General features: G+C 48.3%; 2 protein-coding genes and 1 long non-coding RNA gene across 15 annotated transcripts in view; 2 read left to right on the plus strand and 1 right to left on the minus strand.

The window, feature by feature from the left end:
* The window catches only part of SRRM2 (serine/arginine repetitive matrix 2), an 18529-nt gene extending 915 nt beyond the window's left edge, over positions 1–17614 (plus strand). For 3 of the 13 annotated variants that reach the window (XM_084882233.1, XM_084882227.1, XM_084882232.1), the window contains exons 2-15: positions 2536–2812; positions 3680–3787; positions 3961–4125; positions 4305–4382; positions 4842–4904; positions 4998–5030; positions 5228–5278; positions 5439–5531; positions 6190–6382; positions 7866–14479; positions 15234–15515; positions 16594–16695; positions 16829–16945; positions 17029–17614. In XM_084882233.1, coding sequence (XP_084738359.1) covers positions 2571–2812; positions 3680–3787; positions 3961–4125; positions 4305–4382; positions 4842–4904; positions 4998–5030; positions 5228–5278; positions 5439–5531; positions 6190–6382; positions 7866–14479; positions 15234–15515; positions 16594–16695; positions 16829–16945; positions 17029–17038 — 8151 coding nt within the window. In that variant the 5' untranslated portion in view covers positions 2536–2570 and the 3' untranslated portion in view covers positions 17039–17614. Of the gene's footprint in view, positions 1–2535; positions 2813–3679; positions 3788–3960; positions 4126–4304; positions 4383–4841; positions 4905–4997; positions 5031–5227; positions 5279–5438; positions 5532–5616; positions 5890–6189; positions 6383–7865; positions 14480–14717; positions 15516–15849; positions 16696–16828; positions 16946–17028 lie in introns of those variants that run through there. The other 10 variants (XM_084882235.1, XM_084882236.1, XM_084882234.1 and 7 more) reach the window with 10 other exon arrangements.
* Positions 17615–26638, minus strand: ELOB (elongin B). Its single transcript, XM_084882527.1, has 4 exons — positions 26348–26638; positions 26090–26224; positions 24851–24956; positions 17615–18298 (listed from the first exon to the last, which is right to left on the minus strand). Exons 1-4 carry the CDS (start codon positions 26621–26623, stop codon positions 18186–18188), a joined length of 630 nt encoding a protein of 209 aa, XP_084738653.1. The 5' UTR covers positions 26624–26638; the 3' UTR covers positions 17615–18185.
* LOC311621964 lies at positions 19303–22260 on the plus strand. Its single transcript, XR_014794914.1, has 2 exons — positions 19303–22030; positions 22080–22260. It is a non-coding gene; the product is annotated as an uncharacterized lncRNA (long non-coding RNA).
* Positions 26639–27746: the final 1108 nt, after the last annotated feature.

A 27746-nucleotide genomic window follows, 5' to 3' on the forward strand; every position in this document is an offset into this window, starting at 1 on the left:
GCAGACTATGTGCTTTTTTAAAATTTAAGTTATTATTTTTTTAATGGTCGCCCCAAGTTAAAGTTACGGAGGAGGCTGGCTGTTGGAGCCTTGCTTGGGGAAGAAAACGCTGGACTTTCAGGCATTATTTGGCACATAACGTTTCTGAGCCTTGGTTTCCAGTCACGCTTAAGATACCTTTTGGATCAAAAATTCGAAGAGCGTCTGTTTCGCCTTCCATCTTAAGTGTGCAGGCTTAGGTCTCCGAGCTAATATTTTAAGCTTTCTGGGTTTCATAGTGTCAAGTCAGCTGTACAGTGCCCTGGTGCTGTGCTTGCTTTACATACATACATACATACATATATATATATATATATATATATATATATATATATATATCCATTTTCTGTAACATTCCCCCTTCCATCCTGCTTGGTTTCTTGGATACCTTAATATTGGATTTCAGGGTTGCCTTCTATCCTTATTAGTTCAGCATCGTGATAATTTCCCAAAAGAAAAAATTCTCCTTTGTATTCCTTTGAAGCTTTTATTTTCTGCCTTTAGCTTGGGTGACTTGCATTTACAGTCCCTCAAAAGTCCATGGACCCCAGCTTAAGAATCCCTATTTTATAAAGCCATCCGGTTTTGGTGATGTGTGTGTTGTTAATGTGCCCGTGGTCGGTCCTTTTAATGTTTTGAACACTGCCTTGGATGCTGTGGTTTGTTTTTTTCTTTTCCTTTTTTTTTTTTTTTTTTTGGCTCGTTCTCTGCAAGTTCTCCAGTTCGTTGTGACTTAATACCCTTTGCTTAGCAGCTACTGGTTTAACCTCCCTAGGGAGTGGGAGGATTATTGTGTGAGGTGGTATGGAAGTGTGGGTGAATGGTTCAACTGAAGAATTAATTGCAGGTCAGAAGCAATCTGTAAAGGGAAAATTAGGTGGGGTATAGAGAGACAAAGAAGGACCTAGGTTTAGAGTGGGGAGGATTGGTATTTGAAAAAGTGAAAGGTTTGGAAGGTAGAGAAACTGATTTCTTGTGCTATAGTTTTTCATTTCTTTGTCATTATCACTTGCCTTTCCTAGACTTAGCCTCATCTGTCATTCCCTTTACCTGTTATGGTTACTTTTTTTGCTTTCAATTTCTTCTTGAATCTGCTACTGGGGTGGGCAGGGACCTAGAATTAAAATTGGGGGTCCCAAGCTTTTCTGGAGTTTGGGCTATCTCCCTTCCATTCAACATCTTGCCATACCTTTTTTTTTTTTTTTTTTTTTTTTTTAATTGCTTTAGTACATTTTCCCAGGCATTTGTATGATGTTTCTTTATTCTGGGATTTTAAAAAACATAGCCTTCCCTTTTATCCAATTCAGTCTCTTTTCCCTCTACTTTCACTAACCTATCCACTTTGTTCCTTGGGTAGTTTTCCTAACACATTTATGCTTTGTGAAATTATCTTGGCCAGGATAAGTTTGAGAAAGAACTAGAGTATATATAATACGAGAAAGGAGTAGACTATGTGTAGCCAAGAAATCTTAACAAGAAAAACTGGGGCTTGAGGGCTCCTTAGAGTCATGCTGAGATTGGGACAAATTGAGAGAATAGGACAGGTGGGAGGCATGAAGATAAAGGGAGAGTGATAAGGCAGGGCTGGAAGAGAAAAACTAGGAAGTGAGATACAGGAGACTGGTAGGGAAAGCCGACAGTTTGACCTAGAGATGGTGAACTAAAAGAGGCGTTGTTTTTCATTATAAGACTGAATAGAGAAGGTATGGGAACAGTTGAAATAGAGGAGGCTGGTTTGATGTATTTAGAGCATTGAATTAAAAACAGGTAATACTTAACAGGTGTTAGGGAGACTTGGATGAGCTGCAAATCAGAGAAATCCTGTAGGAAGGAAATTGAAGGAATAAGGTATCAGGGTAGTTGACAAGAGGTATAAATATTTGGAATCAAGAAAATGGCCCCTGGGAAGTAAAGTATGATGATTGTTTCTAAGATTGAGTTTCTGACATGCATTATTTCTTTTAATCAGTTGGTCTACCTATTTAGATATCTGGGGGCTGTTTAGTCCATTTTGTATTCATAATAGGGTAGTCTGTAATCCTTAGGTCAGTTCTTGAAAGTCTTTGAACTTGAACTATAGGCCCTTGAGTGTTTATTGTGCCAGTTTGGAGACCTCCAGTAACCAGAGGTTAGGAGTTAGCGTAGTTGTGGAGACGCCAGTTGTGTGTGTTGGGGCCAAAAGAGAATAAAGGGACAGTATGGAAAAATTTGAAAGGATCTTTGTTTGCTTAAGGTAGGAAAAAAAAAGTCTAGTTGCAAGTAGGAATGACTTTTGGACATTGAAGGAAAATGTAAGAGCTGGGCTATGAGTTGGTGGAAAAAAAGCATTGTGGGAAGGAAGGTTTTGTTAGGAGAAGAGGAAGGTTATGCAGGTGAAGGTTGTTCAGTGTGTGTGTACATGTTGTAATAGGGATGAAGGAGAGCAGGGATTTGGGTGGTGGTAAGTGGTTAGCTTGGGGCCAGGGGCCTGACCCGTGTTTCCCCGCTCCCCCTCAGGAGCGGTGGTGCCCCCTCCCCCCGGGCACGGGGCCATGTACAACGGGATCGGGCTGCCGACGCCCCGGGGCAGCGGCACCAACGGCTACGTCCAGCGCAACCTGTCCCTGGTTCGGGGCCGCCGGGGTGAGCGGCCTGACTACAAGGGAGAGGAGGAACTGCGGCGCCTGGAGGCTGCCCTGGTGAAGCGGCCTAATCCTGACATCCTGGACCACGAGCGCAAGCGGCGAGTGGAGCTGCGATGCCTCGAGCTGGAGGAGATGATGGAAGAGCAGGGGTGAGGGGAGGGCTCGGGAGAGCCAAGCACTGAATGAGTACAGAGCTGGGGGAGTTAGGTGGGGTAGGAAGCTTAGGACTTGTTGAAAGAGGCCTGGAGAGGAGTTGTAGGAGGGGTGGAGGTAAAGGAACTACCACATTGAAAGGAGCTAAGGGACAGTTCAGAGTGGGAGATGAGGAAACTGTCTGGGACATCTGAGGGAGCTTGAATTATTTAGACAGGCACATGGGGAAAGGGGGCCATTGAGATTAAAAAAAAAAAAAAAAGTGCGTTAAGGGAGAGGTGGGAAAGCAGAGACCAGGCAAGAGAAGATTTAGGTAAGCTGATCAGTGTTGTTACTTGAAAGAGAAGAGGAAGGTTAAGGATTGAGGCCTTGGAAAGTAGCAAAGGTAGGAAAACAGGAACTGGAATACCTGGCTGGATAAGAGAGGATCATGGGTTGGATAGGAAGTGAAATTTTGGGAAAGGAGCACATTCAGGGAGAAAACCTTTTAGAGCAGTGGTTTTCAAACTTCAGCAGTGACGCCCCTTTTATACAATGCACCTTATTTTATAATCCTAGGAAATGAAAGACCTGTTTTTGTTGAAGTTGAGGAACACCTGAAACTCTGCCTGTTTAACTTTATTCTCTTGGCCCGAGTGTAGCATGTTTAAAATCCACTGTTCTAGAGGGTGTAGTAAGTAGAAGGAAGATGACAGGGAAAAGATCAGGAGGACTTAAGAAAAGGGTGCTTTGGGTGACAGTGAGTGAAAAGCCCTATGTGTGCATGGAGAGGGACGGGACCCTGCTGGGAATGAGGAAACTAAACCGGGGACGTGGGAAGTGTCTATAATCAAGCTTTAACCCTGAAGGGATTTGTTCTCCAGGTACGAGGAACAGCAAATTCAGGAAAAAGTGGCGACCTTTCGACTCATGTTGCTGGAGAAGGATGTGAACCCTGGGGGCAAGGAGGAGACCCCAGGGCAGAGACCAGCGTGAGTGTTTCTTTCTTTGATTTCCTCTGGACTATATACTGATCCTTCTTTTCTCTCTTCTTACATTGTACTTCCAATTTTGTCTTCCTTTTCCTAATCCTGTTTGGCTCCTGCCTATAATTCTGTAAAAATGATTGTATTCTTCACAGCTTTGCTACTTTTTCCCCCTCTAGGGTAACTGAGACTCACCAGTTGGCAGAATTGAATGAGAAAAAGAATGAGCGACTCCGTGCTGCCTTTGGCATCAGTGATTCCTATGTGGATGGGAGCTCTTTTGATCCTCAGCGTCGTGCTCGAGAAGCCAAACAACCAGCTCCTGAGCCTCCCAAACCTTACAGGTACATAAGTCCAAGAAACCAGTGTCAGCTTCTCTTTCTAATTCTAAATACTCTGATCTATTTTATTTATTTATTTTGGTGGACTGTTTCTTCCCAAACTTTTTGGATTTTGTTCTTCTGAAGTTGAAATATCTATGAGAAAATTTGTCTTCACACCCATTCTTTTCATTTTCTCCCAGCCTTGTCCGGGAGTCCAGTAGCTCTCGTTCACCAACCCCAAAGCAAAAGAAGAAGAAAAAGAAGAAAGATAGAGGACGGTAAGTTAGTTGGAAAGTTACTGTAGTAAGCTAGAGGATTAGCCCTGTCAGGCTTGCATTTTTTTTCTCCCCAATCAACCTGTATATCTGTCTCTATAGAGAATTCTTGCTTCTAGAAAGCAGGAGAGCGTTATCTCAGGGAAGAGGGAGTTACCATTCAATTTCAGCTGGGAGAAGGAATGTGTATGCTGCTTTAATGGAAAGGGTTGATTCTGTAGCTTTATCAGTTAAGAACTGGCCAACAGCATTTTGTCTTTCTGAGATTTTCACTTTGATGTTTGTTGATATAAAGACCATGTACCTATGCTTTTTATTTTAATAAGTCCTGGACTTAGGTCTGGGACTTTAAGACTGGTGGTGTTGTTCGGTGCTTTACAAGTCTTTAGTGGTAGGGTGTTACAAGTGGGAGGGCTAGGACAGAGCCAAGCAGAATGACCTTGTTTCTGAACTCATCTTTAGGAGGTCAGAGAGCAGCTCTCCTCGGCGAGAGAGGAAGAAGAGCTCTAAGAAGAAGAAGCACAGGTATGAGGTGGTAGTGCATGGAGTGATTTGAGAGGCCTAATGAGTCCAAGTATAGTTACTGGTTTATGTTTTATCTTTTTTCTCCCCCAACAGGTCAGAGTCTGAATCCAAGAAACGGAAGCATAGGTAAGAGCTCTTTGGGGCATAAGGAACATAGTGGCATACAGAGCAGTGAACCATTGCTTGATGGCCTTGCTTGCTTTCTGTGGGGCTTTTTTCTTGAAGTAAAGCTCAATTCCTTGATTTTTCAATAACTTCCTAATTTTTTCATTTCATTTTTTAAATATGATTATTACTTTTAATAACTTTAATTTAATTCCTAGGTCTCCCACTCCAAAGAGTAAACGTAAATCTAAGGACAAGAAGCGGAAGCGGTGAGTGAATTGGAGCAGAATTAGGAAGTAGATGAATGCCATCTAAGGGGTTATGATAGAATGTGTCATGTACCTAACTGATAAAGGGTTGAGGGATGGATGAGGGGAAATCAGTACAGGTGTGACAGTACCTGAGTTATGGGTGGTGGTCTTCCTTCAGGTCTCGAAGTACAACACCAGCCCCCAAGAGCCGCCGGGCCCACCGTTCAACTTCTGCTGACTCTGCCTCCTCTTCTGATACTTCCCGTAGTCGGTAAGGGGTGGTCCAGGAGGAAGGGAGGGAGAGGGACTTGTGGGTTAATTAATTTAATATTTATTGAGCGCCCACGGTGTGCTAGGCGCTGCACAGACCATTCGGAAGACACGGTCCCTGCCCTCTAGGAGCTGACAGGCTAAAGCAACAGGATGGACAGACATATACATTTCCCCTTCTCTTTTTTTTATTTTTATTTTTTATTTTTGTTTTGTTTATTTTGTTTTTGTTTTGTTCTGATGTATATGGACTTCCAGAATAGGGGGGGGGGGGTTGTTCGTGGTGTCTGGGGGAGGAAGGAATCCTTGCCCTGGCTTCCTTAATCGGGGAAGGCTTCCTGAAGGAGGTGGGCTCAGAGGTGAGTTGTGAATGAAGTGGGTAGGGAATGGTTGGGTGGAGGGTTTTGGGAGGTTTGTGGGAGGTGAACAAAGGGGTAGAGGGAGAACATTTTTTGGCATCGTGTTGGGAAGAGAAGGACCAACCAAAGTGAATTGGACTTGAATGTCAGTGAGTGATTTGAATCTTATGAATAAGAGAAGGTTTCTTGGAAGAGGGTTGTGTACAGTCAGGAAAGGTAGGGGGGTGCTGGGGAGGGGGTTTTCTGTACTCCCCTGAACTGATTTCCTTTCTCTCCCCCATCCTCAATTACCTCCCTCAGGTCTCGAAGTGCTGCAACAAAAACCCATACAACTGCCTTGACAGGGCAGAGTCTTTCCCCTGCTTCAGGGCGCAGAGGGGAGGGAGATGCACCTTCCAGAGAACCAGGTACCAACAACACAGGGCATCCAAGCAGCCCAGAACCTACAAAACAGCCTACTAGCCCTTATGAAGACAAAGACAAAAAGGAGGAGGTATGTTAAATGAGTTAATGGATGTTTATGGGCGTACAGGGATATGGACTTAAGTTAGGTGTTTGCATGAAGAAAAACAAGAGCTTATTGAGCTAAATGAATTCGGGGTTATTGTCTTTTGTGTGTTTTTGTTTTGTTTTTGTTTATTTTAATATGTTTATTATTTTAGAGAAAGGAAGTGAGAGGGAGAAGGAGAAAGAAAGATAACAGGAGAGCCCTAACCGGTTTGGCTCAGTGGATAGAGCACCGGCCTGTGGACTGAAGGGTCCCAGGTTCGATTCCGGTCAAGGGCATGTACCTTGGTTGCAGGCACATCCCCAGAGGGTTTGTGCAAGAGGCAGCTGGTTGATGATTCTCTCTCATCGATGTCTCTAACACTCTATCCCTCTCTCTTCCTCCCTGTAAAAAATCAATAAAAAATATATTTAAAAAGAAAAGAAAGATAACGGGAGAGAAACACTGATTGACTGCCTCTCCTGCAGACCCCTGTTAGGGATTGAGTCTGTAACCCGGGCATGTGCCCTAAACAGGACCTCTTGGTTTATAGGTATAATAAGCTCACCCACTAAACCACACTCGCTGGGTGAATTCTGTTTGGTTTGTTTTGTTTGTTTCCCCTTCCCTGTATTTCTGTCTTATTTGTTAGGTTTTCTTTTATATTTGCAAATTCTTAAGAATTGTGGTTTTCAGACTTCACTTGATGAAGGTTTTGCATTATCATCCTGTTTATATAGAAGTTTATATATAAAGGTTCTTTATACTTGATCTTACTGCTTAGATTCCTCTAATATTTTATCTCATTAAATGCTGATTGTGGTTAACTAAAATGTTTGAACCCACTGGGTTGCTACCTGCGATCTGAAAACACTATTCTGGAATGGTTTTTTTTTCAGCACCTGTTCTTTTATACTTGCTAATCTAATGCAAACACTAATGTTTTCTTGCTTCAACTATTATATTTTAATTGCTGTTTTGCTAAATTCTTAGCACTTGTATCTGTTTTCTATGTTCTCTGTCTTTTCCTGTGCTCCATCCCAGTGTTTTTTATTTATATAAGTTCTCAAGTCTGTGCCTTTTTTCTTTTACTTAATACAGTTATTTTTCAAGGATAAAGTCAGAGTCCAGCATTTTAGTGAACTTCTTTATCTTTCCACTTAAAAATATTGTTTTCTGTGTTTACAACATTTTATAACAGCTCTTTTCTGTAAAATATACTATGTTGTTTACATGCTGTTTCTATATTATATGACTCTTGAGGTCACAGACTGTTCCTATCTATGTGTTTTCCCCCAATGTTCTTTATGTTAAATGGTCTCTTGTTATTGAATAAATGTGATGGTTTATCGTGGGGAAAAGGACCAGTTGGTATAATGGGACATGCAAAAAAATTCTTTTGGAAAGCGTGTTGGAATCATATGGGTGATAAAAAGTTTTAGTGCTTACATATCCCTATTCCTGCTTTTTTTCCCCCCCCCACCCTTAGAAATCTGCAGTTCGACCTAGCCCCTCTCCGGAAAGGAGCAGCACAGGCACAGAACCATCTGCTCCCACTCTGCTCCTCGCTGAGCAACATGGCAGCTCCCCACAGCCCCTTGCAAAAGCCCCCATAAGTCAGGAGCCAATGAACCCCCCATCTGAAGCTTCCCCAACCCGGGGTCGTTTACCACCTAAGTCTCCTGAGAAACCTCCCCAATCATCTTCAGAGAGCTCCCCACCATCCCCTCAACCAACCAAAGTTTCTCGGCATGCCAGCTCTTCCCCTGAAAGTCCCAAACCCACACCAGCTCCAGGGTCCCACCGAGAGATTTCTTCTTCTCCCGCATCGAAGAGTCGCTCACTTGGCAGAGGAAAGAGGGATAAGTCACATTCTCCTACTCCTCGTAGGATGGGGAGGTCCCCTAGCCCTACCACTGCGAAGAGGGGGCGATCGCGGTCTCGAACCCCTACTAAACGAGGTCATTCTCGGTCCCGGTCCCCTCAGTGGTATAGGTCCCGGTCTGTACAGAGGTGGGGGCGATCTAGAAGTCCCCAACGACGTGGCCGATCTAGGTCTCCTCAGAGACCAGGCTGGTCCAGGAGCAGAAATACCCAGAGAAGAGGCAGATCTAGATCAGCAAGGCGAGGAAGGTCACACTCCAGATCCCCAGCTGCTAGGGGCAGATCTCGTTCTAGAACACCAGCCAGACGGGGAAGATCTCGCTCTAGAACACCTACGAGGCGTAGATCACGATCCAGAACACCGAACAGGCGCAGGTCTCGGTCTAGAACACCAGCCAGGAGGGGCAGATCTCGGTCTAGAACACCAGCTAGGCGCAGATCTAGGACCCGCTCAGTACGACGGAGGTCTCGTAGCAGATCGACAGCCAGGAGAAGCGGCAGGTCTCGCTCTAGGACCCCAGCCAGGCGTGGCAGGTCTTCCTCTAGGACCCCAGCCAGGCGTGGCAGGTCTCGCTCTAGAACCTCAGCCAGGCGAGGAAAATCTCGGTCTAGGACACCAGCAAGACGAGGGAGATCTAGGTCTAGGACACCTCCAAGACGAAGATCCCGTAGTAGAAGTCTAGTTAGACGGGGAAGGTCTCCTTCTAGAACCCCACAAAGGAGAGGCAGGTCTGGCTCATCATCAGAGCGGAAGAATAAGTCCAGAACATCACAGAGAAGGAGCAGGTCCAACTCAAGCCCAGAAATGAAAAAATTCCGTGTTTCTTCAAGGCGGAGCAGGTCTCTCTCCTCTCCACGATCCAAAGCAAAATCTCACTTGTCTTTGAGACGAAGCCTTTCTGGGTCCTCTCCTTGTCCTAAACAAAAGTCTCAGACACCACCTAGGCGCAGCCGCTCTGGATCATCCCAATCTAAAGCTAAATCTCAAACACCACCACTAAGGCGAAGTCGCTCTGGTTCTTCACCTGATGAGAAATCTAAAACACCATCAAAGCAAAGTCTTTCTGGTTCATCTCAACCTAAAGGGAAATCTGGAACACCACCAAGACAAGGATCTGTAACAAGTCCTCAGGCAAATGAACAATGTGCAACACCACAAAGGCAGAGCTGTTCTGAAACATCACCTGACCCTGAGGTGAAGTCTAGAACCCCTTTGAGACAGAGCAGCTCTGTGTCCTCGCCACCTGCAGTGAAATCAAGCACATCTCCAAGCCAGAGCCGGTCTGGGTCATTATCTCCACAACCCAAAGTAAAGGCAGTAAAATCACCAACCCAGAGTCATTCTGGTTCATCTTCTCCAAGTCCTGGTAGGGTGACATCTAATACACCACCAAGGCAAAACAGATCAGAGTCTCCTTGCTCCAAGGCAGAATCTATATTGTTAAAAAGACACAGTCACTCTAGATCTTCCTCACCAGATACCAAAGTGAAACCTGGAACATCACCAAGAAAAAGTCACTCAGGGTCTTCTTCGCCAAGCCCCAAAGTACAGCCTCAAACTTCACCAGGCCACAGTCTTTCTGGATCAAGGTCACCAGGTTCCCAAGAGATGTCTAAAGATTCATCAGCACAAAGTTCTGGATCATTCTCGCTCTGTTCAGGACTAAAGTCTAACACACCACCAGAAGAGAGCTATTTTGGTATCTCATCTCTGCAGCAGGAAGGACAATCTCTTACTTTACTAGATTCTAGATCTGACACTTCAAGTCCAGAAAGGAGACAGAGTCACTATGACACACTATCTCTGCAGAGCAAATCTCAAACACCCCCAAAGGGTGGTCAGTCTAGGTCCTCTTCTCCTGTCACTGAGTCTGTACCCAGATCTCCAACAACACAAGATAAAAGCAAATTGTCAATGAGTCCTAGGCTGAAATCTGGAATGTCTCCTGAACAGAACAGATCCCAGTCTGACTCTTCCCCATATCCTGCAATGGACTGCAAATCTCTTTTGGGGCAGAGTAGATTGGAGCCTTCTGAATTGAAAAAGCAAACAGACTTACTCCTTCAGGAGGATATTACTTCACCTATGCTAAGTGACAAATTGAGTCCTCCAGTACAGAATAGACCTGAGTCCTCACCAGTTCTCAAACATACACCTAGAACCTCTTCAAAGGAAAGAGGTGGTGTTGGGTCATCTCCAGATACAAAAGACCAAAGTAGTCCATTAGCTAAGCCAAGCCAAGATGAGGAATTAAGGGAGGTAGCTGACAAATCTGAAGTGTCCTCAAACCAGGTCTTGTCCCATGTTTCTTCAGAACTTAAAGAAATGGCTGGAAGTACCTTTGAATCATCTGAAAAAGAAGAAAGGACTGCTATGTCTTTGACTCTTGACCAAAGCCAGTTGTCACAGGCTTCTTTGGAAGCAGAACTCCCTGCAGTGGCGTCAACTTGGAGTGGGCCACATTATTCTCCAGAACATAAGGAACTGTCTAATACCCTTCCCCGGGAGAATAGCTATGAGTCACCTTTAGAATATAGAAACTCAGGTCCTGTTGCAGAAATAAATACTGGAATTTCTGCTGAGGTTAAAGGTTTAAATGAACCTCCTAGTCAGTTGGAGATAGACCCATCTCTAGACATGAAAGAACAATTGAGGTCCTCCAGACGCAGCAGTTCTGAGTTCTCCCCAGATGGAGTGGAAAAAGCAGGAATGTCATCAAATCGGACTCTCTCTTCACCAATACCTAGAACACCCTCAAGGGAAAGAAGTAGTTCTGCATCTTCTCCTGAACCGAAAGATGATTTACCCAGAACCCCCTCAAGGAGAAGCAGGTCTGGGTCTTCCCCAGGAGTTAGAGATGGGTCTGGGTCTCCTTCAAGGCACAGCTTATCTGGATCCTCTCCTGGAATGAAAGACATACCCAGAACACCATCCAGGGGGAGAAGTGAGTGTGATTCTTCTCCAGAACCAAAAGCTTTACCTCAGACTCCAAGGCCAAGGAGTCGTTCTCCATCATCCCCAGAACTCAAGGGTATTACGCCCCAGAGAGAAAGAAGTGGGTCAGAATCATCAGTTGAACAAAAGACTTTGGGTAGGTCTCCACTTGGGCAGAGAAGTCGATCTGGATCTTCTCAAGAACTTGATGAGAAACCCAGTGCATCCACTCAGGAAAGAAGTGAATCAGATTCTTCACCAGATGCTAAAGTTAAAACACGAATGTCACTTAGACAAAGGAGTCGTTCTGGATCATCTCCTGAGGTCGATAGCAAATCCCGACCTTCTCCTCAGCTCAGTAGGTCTGGCTCATCCCCTGAAGTTAAAGATAAGCCAAGAGCAGCATCGAGGGCACAGAGTGGTTCTGATTCCTCTCCTGAACCCAAGGCTCCTGCCCCTCGGGCCCTTCCCAGACGAAGCAGATCAGGTTCATCAAGCAAAGGTAGAGGTCCTTCTCCTGAAGGGAGCAGCAGTTCTGAGTCTTCTCCAGAACACCCTCCCAAATCCAGAATGGCTAGAAGAAGCTCTAGGTCATCACCACAGCCCAAGACTAAGTCTCGCACTCCACCTCGTCGTCGCAGCTCGCGATCATCTGAGAGGGCTAGGAAGACCAGACTCTCCCGCAGAAGTCGTTCTGCATCTTCCTCACCAGATACACGTTCTAGAACTCCCCCACGACGCCGTCGAAGTCCTTCAGTATCTTCCCCAGAGCCGGCTGAAAAGTCAAGATCCTCACGCCGGCGCCGTTCAGCTTCATCCCCCCGCACTAAGACAACTTCAAGGAGAGGTCGTTCTCCTTCACCAAAGCCTCGTGGGCTCCAGAGGTCCCGTTCCCGGTCAAGGAGGGAGAAGACCAGAACAACCCGACGTCGAGATAGGTCTGGATCGTCTCAGTCAACTTCTCGAAGAAGACAGCGGACCCGGTCAAGGTCTCGGGTTACTCGTAGGCGCAGAGGAGGCTCTGGTTACCACTCGAGGTCTCCTGCCCGACAAGAGAGTTCACGAACTCGACGTCGAAGAGGTCGCTCTCGGACACCCCCAACCAGTCGGAAGCGTTCCCACTCACGCACATCACCGGCCCCATGGAAGCGTTCCAGGTCTCCAGCCACTCATCGACGCTCCAGGTCCAGAACACCCCTGGTCAGCCGACGTAGGTCCAGGTCACGTACTTCACCAGTCAGTCGAAGAAGATCAAGATCTAGGACATCAGTGACTCGAAGAAGGTCTCGCTCAAGAGCATCCCCAGTGAGTCGAAGGCGATCCAGGTCCAGAACACCACCAGTAACTCGCCGGCGTTCAAGATCCAGAACACCAACCCGCCGGCGTTCCCGTTCTAGAACACCACCAGTGACTCGCAGAAGGTCTAGATCTAGAACTCCACCAGTAATGAGGAGGCGATCTCGAAGCAGAACCTCGCCTATCACTCGCAGAAGATCCAGATCCAGAACATCCCCAGTCACCCGCAGGAGATCGCGATCTCGCACCAGTCCAATAACTCGAAGGAGATCCCGCTCTCGGACCTCTCCAGTGACACGCCGCAGATCTAGGTCTCGAACGCCTCCAGCTATTCGGCGCCGCTCTAGGTCTCGAACCCCACTTTTGCCACGGAAACGCTCTCGAAGTCGTTCATCGCTTGTCCGCCGCCGTTCTAGATCTCGTACTCCACGAATGACACGGGGTAAAAGGTCCTTAACAAGATCTCCTCCAGCCATCCGTAGACGATCCGTATCTGGAAGTAGTTCTGATCGTTCACGTTCTGCTACTCCTCCTGCAACAAGGAATCATTCTGGTTCTCGGACGCCTCCAGTAGCACTCAATAGCTCCAGAATGAGTTGCTTCAGTCGTCCTAGCATGTCACCAACTCCTCTTGACCGCTGTAGATCACCTGGAATGCTTGAACCCCTTGGTAGCTCTAGAACACCCATGTCTGTCCTGCAGCAAGCTGGTGGCTCCATGATGGATGGTCCAGGTCCCCGAATTCCTGATCATCCTAGAACATCTGTGCCAGAAAATCATGCTCAGTCTAGAATTGCACTTGCCCTGACAGCCATCAGTCTTGGCACTGCTCGGCCTCCTCCAGCCATGTCTGCTGCAGGCCTTGCTGCAAGAATGTCCCAGGTTCCTGCTCCAGTGCCTCTTATGAGCCTCAGAACAGCCCCAGCTGCCAGCCTTGCCAGTAGGATTCCTGCAGCATCTGCAGCAGCCATGAATCTGGCCAGCGCCAGGACACCTGCCATACCAACAGCAGTAAACCTGGCTGACTCAAGAACACCAGCTGCAGCAGCAGCCATGAACTTGACCAGCCCCAGAACAGCAGTCACACCATCTGCTGTGAACCTCGCTGATCCACGCACCCCTACAGCCCCAGCTGTGAACCTACCAGGAGCCAGAACCCCAGCAGCATTGGCAGCTTTGAGTCTCACAGGCTCTGGCACACCCCCAAACTCTGCAAACTACCCATCCAGCTCCAGAACATCCCAGGCACCAACCCCTGCAAATTTGGTGGGTCCTAGATCTACACATGCCACAGCTTCTGTGAATATTGCCAGCTCAAGAACCCCGCCATCCTTGGCCCCTACAAGCCTCACCAGTGCTAGAATGGCTCCAGCTTTGTCTGGTGCAAACCTCACCAGCCCCAGGGTGCCCCTTTCTGCCTATGAGCGCATTAGTGGCAGAACCTCACCACCGCTCCTTGACCGAGCCAGGTCTAGAACCCCACCAGGAGGCCCAGGCTCCAGAACCCCACCAGCTGCCCCAAGCCAGTCTAGAATGACCTCTGAACGGGTTCCCTCTCCTGTTTCTAGAATGGTTCAGGCTCCTCCCTCACAGTCTGTTCTCCCTCCAGCTCAGGATCGGCCTAGGTCCCCTGGGCCATCTGCTCTTTCTGACCAATCCCGATCCTTGCTTGCCCAGACCACCCCTGTAGCAGGATCTCAGTCCCTCTCTGGGTCGGCAAAGACCACATCCTCTGCTGGTGACCACAATGGCATGCTCTCTGTCCCTGTCCCTGGGGGTTCCCACCCTGAGGGGGGGGAACCACCTGCCTCCACGGGGGCCCTACAGCCAGCAAAGGAGCGGCGGAGTTCCTCCTCATCGTCGTCGTCTAGTTCCTCCTCCTCCTCATCGTCGTCGTCGTCGTCGTCCTCTTCCTCCTCCTCTGGCTCCAGTTCCAGTGACTCGGAGGGCTCTGGCCTTCCCCTTCAACCCGAGGTAGCACTGAAGAGGTAAGGGGACTTGGCTGTGAGAACTTTTCCAAGGGGAAGGTTGTATAAAGGTTGGGTCGGGATGGGGAAGGTAACCCCATCCAGAGGGTTCTTGGCTTGTTTAGGTGGTATGGGGACATGGCCATTAAGCTGGGAATAGAGAGAATGTGGGTTGGGGGTGTTGGTGGATGGAATGGGACAGAAAAATCTCCAAAGGTTAATTCTCTAGAGGATAATGATAAGTTTTCCATCCCTACAGAGGACAGAACTAGAGGAAATGGACTTAATTTTACAGCAGGAGGGATGGCAGTTAGACCTCAAGAGGAACTCCCTGGGCTGGAAGGATCTTCAGAGGTCATCCCATCCCTCTTCCTGCCTTCAGGCAGGACAGCTCCTCCCCCAGCCAGCGCGCGCGCACACACACAGGAGCCTACCCAAGCTGGCTCTCCAAGGAAGGAGACCACCCAGCTTTGCACCCAAACCTGAGCCCAGGGGCCGTTTTCCTTCATCAGGGGCATTCTTGAGGTTTAACCTTGATCCCTTGTGCTGCAGACCCCCAGCCTATTGCTTATGTTAGCAGAGGTTGGGTCAGCTTGGGGCCACTGCTCTCCAGAGAATATGCTCACTGGGTCACTGGCTCTCTGGCTTTGGCTGGGAGAGTTCCCAGGACCTTTCTCAAGCACCCCTCCCCCACTGCCCTTCCTCCCGGTCTTGGAAGGTAGGGTTGGGGTTGGGGCAGCTTGTCTCTCCTTGTGACATTGTACTCTTCCTACAGGGTCCCTAGTCCTCCCCCAGCCCCCAAAGAGAATGAACGAGAGGGACGACCTCAGGAACCAACCCCAGCCAAGAGGAAGAGGCGCGATAGCAGCTCCAGTTCCAGCTCTTCCTCTTCCTCCTCTTCCTCTTCTTCCTCTTCCTCTTCCTCCTCCTCTTCCTCCTCCTCCTCTTCCTCCTCCTCCTCTTCCTCTTCTACATCCTCTCCTTCCCCTGCTAAGCCTGACCCTCAGGCCTTGCCCAAACCTGCAAGTCCCAAGAAGCCACCCCCTGGTGAGCGGAGGTGAGTGCTACCTTGCTTGCGGTGGTAGGGGTGGGATGTGTCCCTGGAAGTGTGAGATCCCTCCCTGATGGGTGTCTCATGGACTCTGGTGTCTGGTTGTATGGGAGGAGTTAGAATTTCTTCTCTCCACATAACTCTTGTGCTTTGTTCTGACAAGGGCTGCGCCATCCAAGTGGGTGCCCCAGCCAAAATTGGGGAGTCCTAGGTTCCTTCTCTCTGCCCCTGACGTGCAGCCTGGTCCCTGTTCCCAGGGATTCTAGCTTTTAAGTCTCCCCATTGCTACTGCCAGGCCTCTGGTCTGGCCACCGTCATCATCTCCTGACTCTGTCCACAGCCTCTTCCCTGTCTCCCTGCCTCCACGCCATTCTCTTCCACATGTAGCCAGAGGGATCTTTCTAAAACGCACATCTGGTTACTTCCCTCCACTCCACAAATCCTTCTGGGACGCCCTGTGGCCTGCAGGATAAAGCCCCGTCTCTGCGGGAATGGCGTGTGAGGCTCTCCACCAACTGGCCTTGCCTGCCCTGTGTTCTCCTCTCCTGCCCGCCCCCACACATGCCCTCTGCTCCAGCCACTCCCAGCGCCTTGCAGTCTAAGGAGAACCCCATGCCTTTGGACATGCTGTTCCTTCTGCCTGGAATTCCCTTGTCCGCCTGGTGAACTCCTCGTTCTGCAAGACTCCGTTCAAACAGCACCTTCGAGAAGACTACCCTGCCCCCTTCCCTTCATCTCCCTCCCCCGAGTCCCCAGGTCTACCTATATCAGTCCCTGTGGGGCTGCTTCCCACACATGAGGCTGAGAGTGTGCCTCTTGGCCTGCCTTCACCACCAGACAGCCCCTCCAAGGGCAGGGACTGTCTTTACCTTTGTGTCCCCCACCGCCCCATCCCCCATGCCCTGCCCACTGGGGCATTCGGTGGATGGTATGCGGGCGGCTGGGTGAGTGAGCGGACAAAGGTGGGTCTGAGGCTGGCCCTGTGTGGTATGAGGTTTGGTGGTCAAGACCTGGGGGGTGGTCCTGAGTGCTGGCTGGTGGGTTTGGAAGTGTGTGGCACTATGGGGACCTTCTCTGCTCTTAGGTCCCGCAGTCCCCGGAAGCCAATAGACTCCCTCCGGGACTCCCGGTCCCTCAGCTATTCACCTGCCGAGCGCCAACACCCCTCACCACAGGACCAACAGAGGTAGGGCCACTAATGTGTTCTTGCCAATAGCCAGCCCAGTTTGGCTGACTTCTGCAAAAAGTTTTCAGGCTTAAAGATGCAGGAGATTGTGTGTGTGTGTGTATTGTGATCTGATGTCTGTTGTGTGTTGCAGGAGCAGCAGCAGTGAGCATGGTTCCCGAAGAGGTCAGCGTGGGGACAGTCGCTCCCCAGGCCACAAGCGCAGGAGGGAGACACCTAGCCCCCGCCCAGTGCGGCACCGCTCCTCCAGGTGTGTCTCACTGCCCCAGGACTGAGCCTTATTTGAGCTCTGGCTGCCCGAGATGGCATTAATGGTGTTCTTCTCTGTTGCAGGTCTCCATGAATGTTTTTTGAGGGGAATGGAATCCCATCGCACCCCAATTTCTGGAGCCACAGGGAGTGCCCCCTTTTCTCCCCAACAGCTGTGTGTGTGTGTGTGGGGAGGGGTGCTTGTCCCCTCCAAACCCTGGCAGCATCTTGAAGGGGTTCCCTTCTTTCTCTATCCCTTTTTTTTCTTTGTTCCTGTGAAATGTTTAATCTGTGAGTTTTTCTGGTTCACGTTTTGGGGGGGTTGGGCGTGGGTGGGAGTAAGAATGGGAGTTGCTGGAGGAGGAAATAGAGTTCAGGATTCCTTGTCTTGAGTCAGAAAGGGCCTGGGTGGCACTGTCGTCTCCCCCCCATTTACCCCTGAGTGCAGGGGAGAGGGTGAGGTGGTGATTTGGGACTTGAGAACTGGTGTTATGGGAAGGGGCAGGAGTTAAAATTAGCTGGCCCTCACTGCCCCCCCCCCCGCCCCCCCAGTGAGATTGTGGCCCTTCCCCCAACTTTTCTTCACATTTCTTAAGGACATTTTGGTTTTTTAAAATCTGTACAGCAAGAGCAACTTTTTCTGTCAAATAAAAATGAGAAATGCAGGAAATGAGTCTACAGAGTCTTTATTAGAGGGTGGAGAAGGGCAGGGAGAAGAGCTGCCCCTTCTAGTGACCAACTACAGGGTTCTTCATAGACTGCTGAAGACACACTGGTTCTGGCTTACACTTTCGCTTCTGGTCTCTGAGCAGGAAAGAGGCACCTGCCTGGAAGCCAGTGTGGGGAGGTGGGGGGGAAGCAGCAAAGGGGACTATTTATTGGGAATGAACAATTTTTTGTGTGTGCAGCCAGCCCCCCTGCCCCCACAGGAGCAGACTGAAAAGACTAGCCCTAGGGCTCTGGGTTTCTCCCAGTTCTTTCCCCATGTCCTGAGAGACAGGCTGGGCTGGGGCTGGATTGATGAACACAGAGAGCCTGTGGTCCAGCAAGCCAGCCTGCAAGCAAGAGAGGGCTGGGAAGGAAGGAGTCTTGCAAGGAATGAGCTCCACCCTGGTGAGGATGATGCCTGGAGTCAGGAGAGGGTGCGCATAAAGAGGCAGCAACCAGGCAGACACCCAAATCTCTTTATTTGGGGAGGGGGGGAGGTTGGAGCCCTGGGGAGGAGCGGGCCCCAGGCCCTTTCACTGCACGGCTTGTTCATTGGCACTGCTTCCTGAGTCCTGTGGCTTCATCACGTCAGGCAGCTCTGGAGGGCTGGAGAAGGGCTCAATGCGCAGAGCTTCAAATGCATCATCTGGAGAGAAAAAAATGGGGGGAGCTGGAGGAGATACCCACCTCTAACTTCTGGGCAAACAAACCCTCTCCAACCCCCCCCCCCCCCCCCATGAGTCTCCTCCACAACCCTGTCCTCCCTACATCCAACTGCCTAGGTCAGGGGTCCTCAAACTTTTTAAAGTGGGGGCCAGATCACGGTCCCTCAGAGAGCTGGAGGGCCGGACTATATCAACTACTAATTCCTACTGTAACACCTCGGCTGCGCTCACTGCCCAAAAAACCTGGCGGGCCGGATCAGACTCCTCTGCGGGCCGCATGTGGCCCGCGGGCCGTAGTTTGAAGACCCCTGGCCTAGGTTCAGTGGCCCTATTGGAATGTCTCCCACCTCTACAGGGCTAACTGACCCTGTTCTCCCTGTGCCTGGCCATCGTAGAGCCCATTTCCTTACCTTCTGCACCTATCTCCTTGTTTCCTTCACATCCCTTCTCCACCAAGCAGTGATTTTAACCCTTTGCACTCCGAACCATTCTGGACATTGGCTACCAGCTACTCGACGCTACTTTGCGAAACGTGCGTTGAATTAACTCAATTCCCCGTAATCACTAATAAACTGCAATGTCCCCTGAGAGGGGACATCCGAGTGATATGCTATTATAGAATTCCGATGTCCCCTGAGAGGGGACAGCGGAGTGCAAAGGGTTAAAAATCAAATGAGCCCTAGCTGGTTTGGTTCAGTGGTAGAGTGTCAACCCTCAGACTGAAAGGGTCCCAGGCTCATATCCATTCAAGGGCATAAACCTTGATTGCAGGCTCAATCCCCAGCCTTGTGCGGGAGGCAACCAATTAATGTGTCTCTCCCTCTCCCATTGTCTCTAAAAATCAATGAGAAAAATATTCTTTGGAGAGAATTTTAAAAAATAATTAAACCAGACTATGTTATCCCTTTATTAAAAAAAAAAAAAAAAAAAAAAAAAATATATATATATATATATATATATATATATATATATATATATTTTATTGATTTTGTACAGAGAGGAAGGGAGAGAGATACAGAGTCGGAAACATCGATGAGAATCATCGATCAGCTGCCTCTTGCACACCCCCTACTGGGTACATGCCCTTGATCGGAATCGAACCCGGGACCCTTCAGTCCCCAAGCCAACTCTCTATCCATTGAGCCAAACCGGTTTTCGGCTATTTCATCCCTTCTTAAAATCTTCCAATATCTTATAGTCTGAGTAAAACGTGAAGTTCTTGCCATCTTGTTTTTCCAGTCACTCCTGTGTTATTCCAAGTTCCCATATCAAGCTTTTTCTGCCTCAGAGCCTTTGCACTTAGTGGCCCAAGACTGCTATGCTATTCCATGACATTCAAACCAAACCTCCTCAGAGAGCCTTCCCCAACCATCCCACATGAATCACCACTCTGATCCCAATGCCCTATGCATTGCCTTGGAGTACTTAACTGGCCAAAATGGCTCTCGGTTCTTTAGAAACAATGGCTTCCCTGTCAGCACAGGGCAAATGAACCCCATTTCACTTTTTCTTATTGTTAATCCTCATTCGAGGATATTTTTCCATTGATTTTTGGGGAGAGGGGGAGAGAGAGGGAAATCGATGTGAGAGAAACGCATCAGTTGATTGCCTCTTGCACAAACCCTGACCAGGGCCAGGCCAGGGAGAAGCCTGCAACTGAGGTATGTGCCCTTGACCAGAACTGACCCCGGAACCCTTTGGTCCACAGGCTGATGCTCTTAATCCGTTGAGCAAAATGGGCTTGGGCTCCATTTCACTTTTCTTCTGCACTTCCTTCCACCCAGGAGACTGTTCTCAATCTCTTAGGTCCCCCCAGGGAAAACTGGCCAAATCCGGCAAATCTTTGAATTATCATAACTTGTGAGATGGAAGTCTGCAGATGGCATCTCTGGTAGTGGTCAGAGATGCTAAGCATCCTGCAATGCACAAGACAACCCCACACAAGATTACCCAACCCCAAATATCAATAGTACTGAAGTTAAGACAGCTAACCAGCTTTATAACCAATTCATCTTAAATCCAGTGACAATTCTTGCCTTCATCAACCTTTCCCATTCCTTGGGTACAGTCTGGATGATGCCATTTAACATGTAAGTTGAACTCTGTCAATTCCCTAACTGAAGCCATTTTGTGGGTAAGGAGACCAATGTCTTGTCCTCCTGCAAGCTGCACAAGGAAACACTACCCACCTTAGCAAATGATCTGAATTCCCCACATACAGTTAACTTATCCTTAATATGGTACAAGTTTCTAGTCTGCACAGAGAAGCTGGGAGATTAAGTAATGTACTGTTAAGAGAGTGCCAAGCTCAGGCAAGGTTCTGGCAGCTTGCATCTGAACTATGACTCCCATAGTACATAACTGCTGGCAAGTCTGTGTCCACACCTCCAAAATGTGGATGGCAATGCTTACCTCTCAGGGCTACCAAGAGGATGAGATAGGCCCTGGCCAGTATTCTCAGTGGTTAGAGCACAAGCCCAAGCACCAAAGAGTCTCTATCTCCCCATTCCTCCCTTCCACTCTGAAAATCAATGGGGGGACGGGAATATTCTTGGGTGAGGATTAACAAAACAAAGAGGAGACCTTACAACGAAAATAGAACACAGAGCACAGGGCCCAGGTACTCAGTAGGTCCTCTCAGGTCCAAGATGGTGGCAGCATAGGAGAAAGTTAAACACGCCCTTTCCCATGAGCAAACTAAGTATACAAATAAAGCAATTCTTCATGTAAGATAACAGGGTTGAATGAACAATTTCTGAACAACAAGAGAATAGAGAAGGTTGGGAAGTCACAAAGCCGTCTAGCAGCTGTGGGAACTCTGGCCAGAGAAGCCAGTGAGCACCATTGTTCACATTCCCCTAGACTTGACAGGGCTGGGAGCTCTAACCAGGTGCTTTGGCCTACCTGCAAGATCACCCTGGGTGTTCCTGGCTACACTGCAGTCTTTTGTCTCCCAACAGAGGGAACAAGCCAGGAATAAGGCATCACCACAAACACCTGGCCTCCCTGCTGGGAGCCACACTAGCCCACATAGGCTAGTGCTCCAGCTAAGACTACATAGAGGTAACTTCTTCACAAGACCACTTTCTGTACAATAAACAAAGAAGAGCGTGTGCAGAGAAAGGTGGGGAGCCCCGGGACTGCAGGGAATTCTACAAGTTTGGCATTGTTTCCTCAAACTGGTTTATGTCCCCCTCTGCCTCCACAGGGTGGTCATGGGCTCTAGCCAGGTGCTCTGGCCTACTACAAGGTCCCTGTAGCACGTTCCCAGAAACATTGCCTAAGCCCATTTCAGCCCGGAGCAAAGAAAATCGACAGGTCACTACCACATGCACCTGACACCCCTTACCTGCCTGCCAGAACCACCCAGCACACAACCTACATAGGCTGCTTCTACCTCAGGCTACTTTTTCATGACTGGGGGAGAGAGCCATTTTGTGTATTTTATAAAAACAAACAGAAAGTCAAACAAAATGAAAAGACAAAAGAGTATCTCTTAAATGAACGAACATGAAAAATCCCCAGAAAAATACCTGAAGTAAACGGAAACAAGTGATTTTCCTGACAAAGAATTCAAATAATCATAAGGATGCTCTCTAAACTTGAGAGTAGAAAAGAGGAACTTAGAACTTCAACAAAGTTAGCAAGTATAATCACAAGCACAACTTTAGAACACATAACTGAAATGAAAAATACATTAGATGGAGGCCCAGGCTACCCAGCCAGCGCTTCCTCTGCGGAGCCCCGCGGAGGGAGGCGCAGGCCAGCCCAGCAATCGCACCCCAGGCCTGCTGCCCAGAAGGAGGCAACTTCACATATAAATTTTACCAAGCATTCGAAGAATTAAACCTAACCTTCTTAAACTATTTCAAAAGAGGAAGAAACACTTCTAAACTCATTCAAAACCAGATGAAGACATTACAAAAAACAAACAAAAGACAAATTATAAGTCAATACCTTTGATGGACATAGATGTAAAATTCTCAACAAAATATTAGCAAACCAGGATTAAACACCATGATCAAGAAGATCATCCCAGAGATACAAGGATGGATGGACAAGCATAAATCAATCAATGTGATATATCATATTAACAAAATAAAACATATAAATAGATGCAGGAAAAGTATGACAAATTGAACATCCTTTTATGACAAAAACTCTTCAACAGAATGAGTATAGAAGGAACATATTTCAACATACAAGTATAGACTGTATATGACAAATCCACAGGTAATATCATACTCCATGGCGAAACTTGTCAAAACTAAATGGAGCCAGAGCTGACATGCAGGAGGAGCTGCCTTGCATGTTTTATGCCTCAAATCTTTGGAATGCTAAGACAAAATAACCTTTGGACTGAGCCCAAAGCAACATTGTGTCCTAAAGAAATGTTTGAAATGATAACAAGAAAGCAGTTATTTTAACTACTGGACTGAAGACTATTGGACTAAAAATCACAAACACTGTTTAGAATTAAGATTGCTATGTTATTTGCATCAATAGAAAGAATTTCCTTCACCCTAGCCAGTTTGGCTCAGTGGATAGAACGTTGGCTTGTGGACTGAAAGATCCCAGGTTCATTTCCGGTCAAGGACACTTGCGGGAGGCAGCCAATCCATGATTCTCTCTCATTGTGGATGTTTCTATCTCTCTCTCCCTCTTCCTTCCTCTCTGAAATCAATTATATATACCATATTTTTAAAAAATACCTGGAATAAACTCAAGAGGTGAAAGACCTATATCTGAAAACTATAAGACACTGAAGAAACTGAAGAAGATACAAATACATGTAAGGGTACAGCTTTACAGCTTGCTCATGGACTGGAAGGATAAATGTTAAATGTCCTTACTACCTAAAGCAATATGCAGATTCAAGGCAATTATATGAAAATACCAATGGCATTCTTCTCAGAATTAGAACTAATTCTCAAAGACTGGCATGGCTCAGTGGTTAAGCATTGACTTATGAACCAGGAGATCACCACTGAATTCCTGATTCCAGTGGGGAGGACATGCAGGAGGCAGCCAATCAACGATTCTCTTCCATTCATCTTTATTTCATTTTCTCTTTTCTCCCCCCAACCCCATCTCTCTCTCTCTCTCTCTCTCTCTCTCTCTCTCTCTCTCTCTCTCTCTCTCCCCCCCCCCCCCTCCTTCCTCTCTGAAATCAATAAAAATATATCTAAAAAAAACCAAAACAAACACAAAGCTATACCCAGCCATGCCTCAGTGGTTATGTCAACCTCTGAACCAGAAGGTCACAGTTGATTCCAGGTCAGGGCACATGCCTGGGTTTCAGGCTCAATCCCCAGTTAGTGTGGCATGCAGGAGGCAGTCAATCAGTGACATTCTCTCAATCACTGATGTTTCTATGTCTCCCTCTCCCTTCCTCTCTGAAATCAAATACATACATTAAGAAAAAAAAAAACTTAACAAATAGAACTACGTCACTAAATAATTTTTGCATTGCAAACGATATGATCAGCAAAATGAAAAGACAACCTACTGAATGAGAAGATATTTGCCAATGACACATCTGTAAGGAGTTAATATCCAAAGTATTTAAGGAACTCATACAACTTAACACCAAAAAAACAACAATCCAATTACATAAAACGGTCAGAGGACCTGAACAGACATTTCTCCCAATAGGACATACTGATGGCCAACAAACATGACACTCAACATCACTAATGATGCAAATTAAATCACAATGAACTATCACCTCACAACTGTCAGAATGCTATCAATAAATCAACAAGTAACAAGTGCTGGTGAGGAAGTAGAGAAAAAAGAACCCTCATACACTGTTGGTGTGACTGTAAACTTAGTGTAGCCACTATGGGAAACGGTATGGAGATTCCTCAAAAAATTAAAAATAGAGCTACCATATTGACCAAGCAATTACACTTCTGGATATTTATTCAAGGAAAACAAAAACACTAATTTGAAAAGAAATTATATGCACTCCTTTGTTCGCTGCAGCATTACTAATAGCAGCCAAGATATGGACATGACCTACAGAAGATGTGGGGACACACACACGATAGAATATTATTCAGCAATAAAAAAAAGAATGAAATTTGGCCATTTGCCGTAACATGGACCTAGAGGGTATCATACTAAAATGAAGTCAGACAGAGAAAAACAAATACCTTATAATTTCACTCATATGTGGGATCTAAAAAACAAAACAAAACAAATGAATAAATGCAATAAAACAGACCCATAGATAAGCTGGTGGTTGCCAAAGGGGGAGAAGAGTAGGGGGATGGGAATTAAGAAAAGGAAGGGGAAAAAAGCCCCCTGTAAATGTAAACTGGTGTCATGAATAGGGACCTTTGAATCCTTCACGAAATAGGCTCCAATTTCTACAAGCGTCTTGTTTGTGGGGTAACAAATACAGTCACCAGATATTGCCTGATGTTTGTGGGCTGGGAAAACACTGTCCTGGAAGAATAATTGCAGGCTTCCTGATGACCCCTTAACTTTGGCTGTTTAACCCTGGCTGGCTTGGCTGCCCCTCTCACCTGCCCGGAAGGCCAGCCCCACGGTGGCTGGAGCCTGTGGCCTCGCTGTTTGACTGGTGAAGCCACACTCGCCCAGGGTCTTGCTGTCATCCAGAAGTTGGTCATCCTGAGGAGAGAGGCAGGCAGGGTTTCAGGAGAGGCCCCAGGAGGGTCAAATCCCAAAACTTCTCTGGTCAACTCCATTGGGCGTCAGAAAGGGTAGAGAGACAGCCCACAGGAGGGCCCAGGACAGAGTTCATCCAAGTTTCCAGGGGCTACAGTCAAGTCTCTCCAAATTGGAACCTCCCAAGGTGGGGGCTCTGGAATGTTTATTCCCCAAACTCCTGGCGAATCTAATCTTAAGAGCCAGTTACTTAATCTGGCCACAGGCAAGCCATGGTTTGAATCCCAGCTCTGCAGCCCTGGACAAAGTAAACCTTTTGACGTGAGGTTTCCTTATCTGTAAAATGGGAATTACTGGGATTCCCAGCAGGAGATTTCAGAGGGATGGCGTACATTTGGCAGGGAAGCCGGGTAGGTATCAGCCACTTAGGTGAAGGCCCTCGTGCTCCCAGAGACTTGAATCGGGGGCTGACACACAGATTCCCCCAATGAAAACCCAGACCACAGCCATCCTTGCTAAATAACCAGTTGGTCGTAAGAAGGGAGGGGTGGGGGTGCGGGAGCTTTATCCCAACAGCAAGGTTGGGGAGTAACAGCCGTTTAGTGAAGTGCTGGTGGGACCGGAGTCACCCAAATATCATTGCTTTGTATGGCGTGTCTGGGGGTGAGTGTGATTCTGATGGGCCTGCGGAGGGTGAAAGGTATCCAGAATCAAATCCTGGCGGGGCCAATGACCTTGGGCTCCTAAGTGGCCACTCGCCTAGCCCGTTGCCTTAACAACAGAGCAGGGATGTCAAGAGCCGGAACGTCGCCGCGGGTGGGACCGTTGTAGGGATCGGATGCGACTGCGACGCCGGCCCGCGGCGCTCAGCACAGAGCCTGGCGCGCGGCTTTAATCCCATCCCTACCTCACCGCGACCTCGCGTGGGGAGAACGCTATCGGTGCTCCGTCTCCCCGAGTTCGAACACCGCCCCACGTGGGGGAGGTTCAGCCCGCGGCGTCCACTACTGTTTACATCAACGACGCCGCCTCCGTGCGCCTCCGGCCAGGCGCGGGGAGGCGGTTCCGGGCAGCGATCGCCCCGGTCCCAGCCTCCGCCAGGCCCCCGCCCTCCCGGGGCCGGCGGGGCCCCGCACCTTGTACAGCCGCTGCTCGTCCGGCGGCCGCTTGAGAATGCCCTCGACGATGCGCTTCAGCTCGAACACGGTGCTCGACTCCTTGGCGTCCGTGAAGATGGTGGTCTTGTGGCGCCGGATCATAAGGAAAACGTCCTGGGGGCAGCGGGCCGGCATGAACGGGGGACCCGGCCCCCCCGACCCCCCCGCGCGGCCCGCGGCCCGCGGCCCCCGCCGCCCCCGGCCCCAGCCCGGCGCCCCTCCCCCACGCCCGCTCACCATCGCAGCAGCTGCCTCTCCCACTCGACGCGCCGGCGCGGCCGCGCTCCGCCCCGTTCCCGGCGTCCCGCGCGCCGGCTCCCAGCGTTCCCCGCGCCCGGAGGCCCCGCCCCGAGGCCGCCATTTTAAGTGGTCAGAAAGCGGATTACTCAGACCGTATGGCCGGCCGCCATCTTGGCGCCGTGGCGAGGGAAGTCTCGGCCGGGGTGTCGCGGGGAGTGGTGGGAGTCCGGCAGCGATCCTATGCGGGAAGGACGTTGTTGGAAACGGCGCCATCTTGGGAGTGGCGAGGTCCCTATCTATTATTTATTTACTTACTTATTATTGATTTTTTACAGAGAGGAAGGGAGAGGCATAGAGAGGTAGAAACATGGATGAGAGAGAAACATGGATCAGCTGCCTCCTGCACGCCCCCTACTGGGGATCGAGCCTACAACCACGGGGCATGCCCTTCCGCTCTATCCATGGAGCCAAACGGTCTGGGCGCCAGGTCCCTGTCTTAATCAGTGAGAGGGAGTCCCGGGCTGGACCCCACCTTCAGAGCCTCGGGTGCGCCCACCTCCAGGAAGAGTGAATAAATGATATGCTCCTTGGTCGTTGGGGAGGCAAATATTAGCATCTCAGTGAAACCTGGCTGCCATATTGAGGGGCCTGACTCATGATTCCAAGGGCTTTCTGGCGACCATTTAAAAAAAAAAAATACATTTTATTGATTTTTTGCAGAGAGGAAGGGAGAGATATAGTTAGAAACATCAATGAGAGAGAAACATCGATCAGCTGCCTCCTTGACACCCCTCCACTGGGGATGTGCCTGCAACCAAGGTACATACCCTTGACAGGAATCGAACCCCGGGACCCTCTAGTCCACAGGCTGATGCTCTATCCACTGAGCCAAACCGGTTTTGGCTCTGGCGGCCATTTTGAGGAGGTTTTAAATTCCAGACCTCCTGCCTCCATATAGGACAGTGATTCCCAAAGTGGTCTATATCGACCCCCAGGGGTCTATGACAACCTGCAAGGGGTCTACGTCAGCGAAAAAAAAATTGGGGGGTTCATGAAATGAAAATGGGGGTCCACGATAGTGGATCTCAACATACACTGATAGTACCTATTTACTTACATCATATTATCTTATAATATAAAAACATATAAATTATTTATAAAAGTACCTATGAAGTAAAAAATTTATTATATATGTTTATAAAATTGTGTAAGTTGTAGGATAAAAACCTGCACATAATGATATACCAGTATCATCTTGTTACAAGCATACACGCAGTAAACATTCTTGCCAATTTTTGTCTCAAAGCTTCGCGAACTTGCACCGACTTGTTCAATTCGTCACTCTATAAATATGAATGTGAGAAAAATACGTTCATTCGTTTCCTGAATCTTGAAT

Source organism: Pipistrellus hanaki (genome assembly GCF_964339955.1).
Source record: "Pipistrellus hanaki genome assembly, chromosome: 4".
NCBI classification, from domain to species: domain Eukaryota; kingdom Metazoa; phylum Chordata; class Mammalia; order Chiroptera; family Vespertilionidae; genus Pipistrellus; species Pipistrellus hanaki.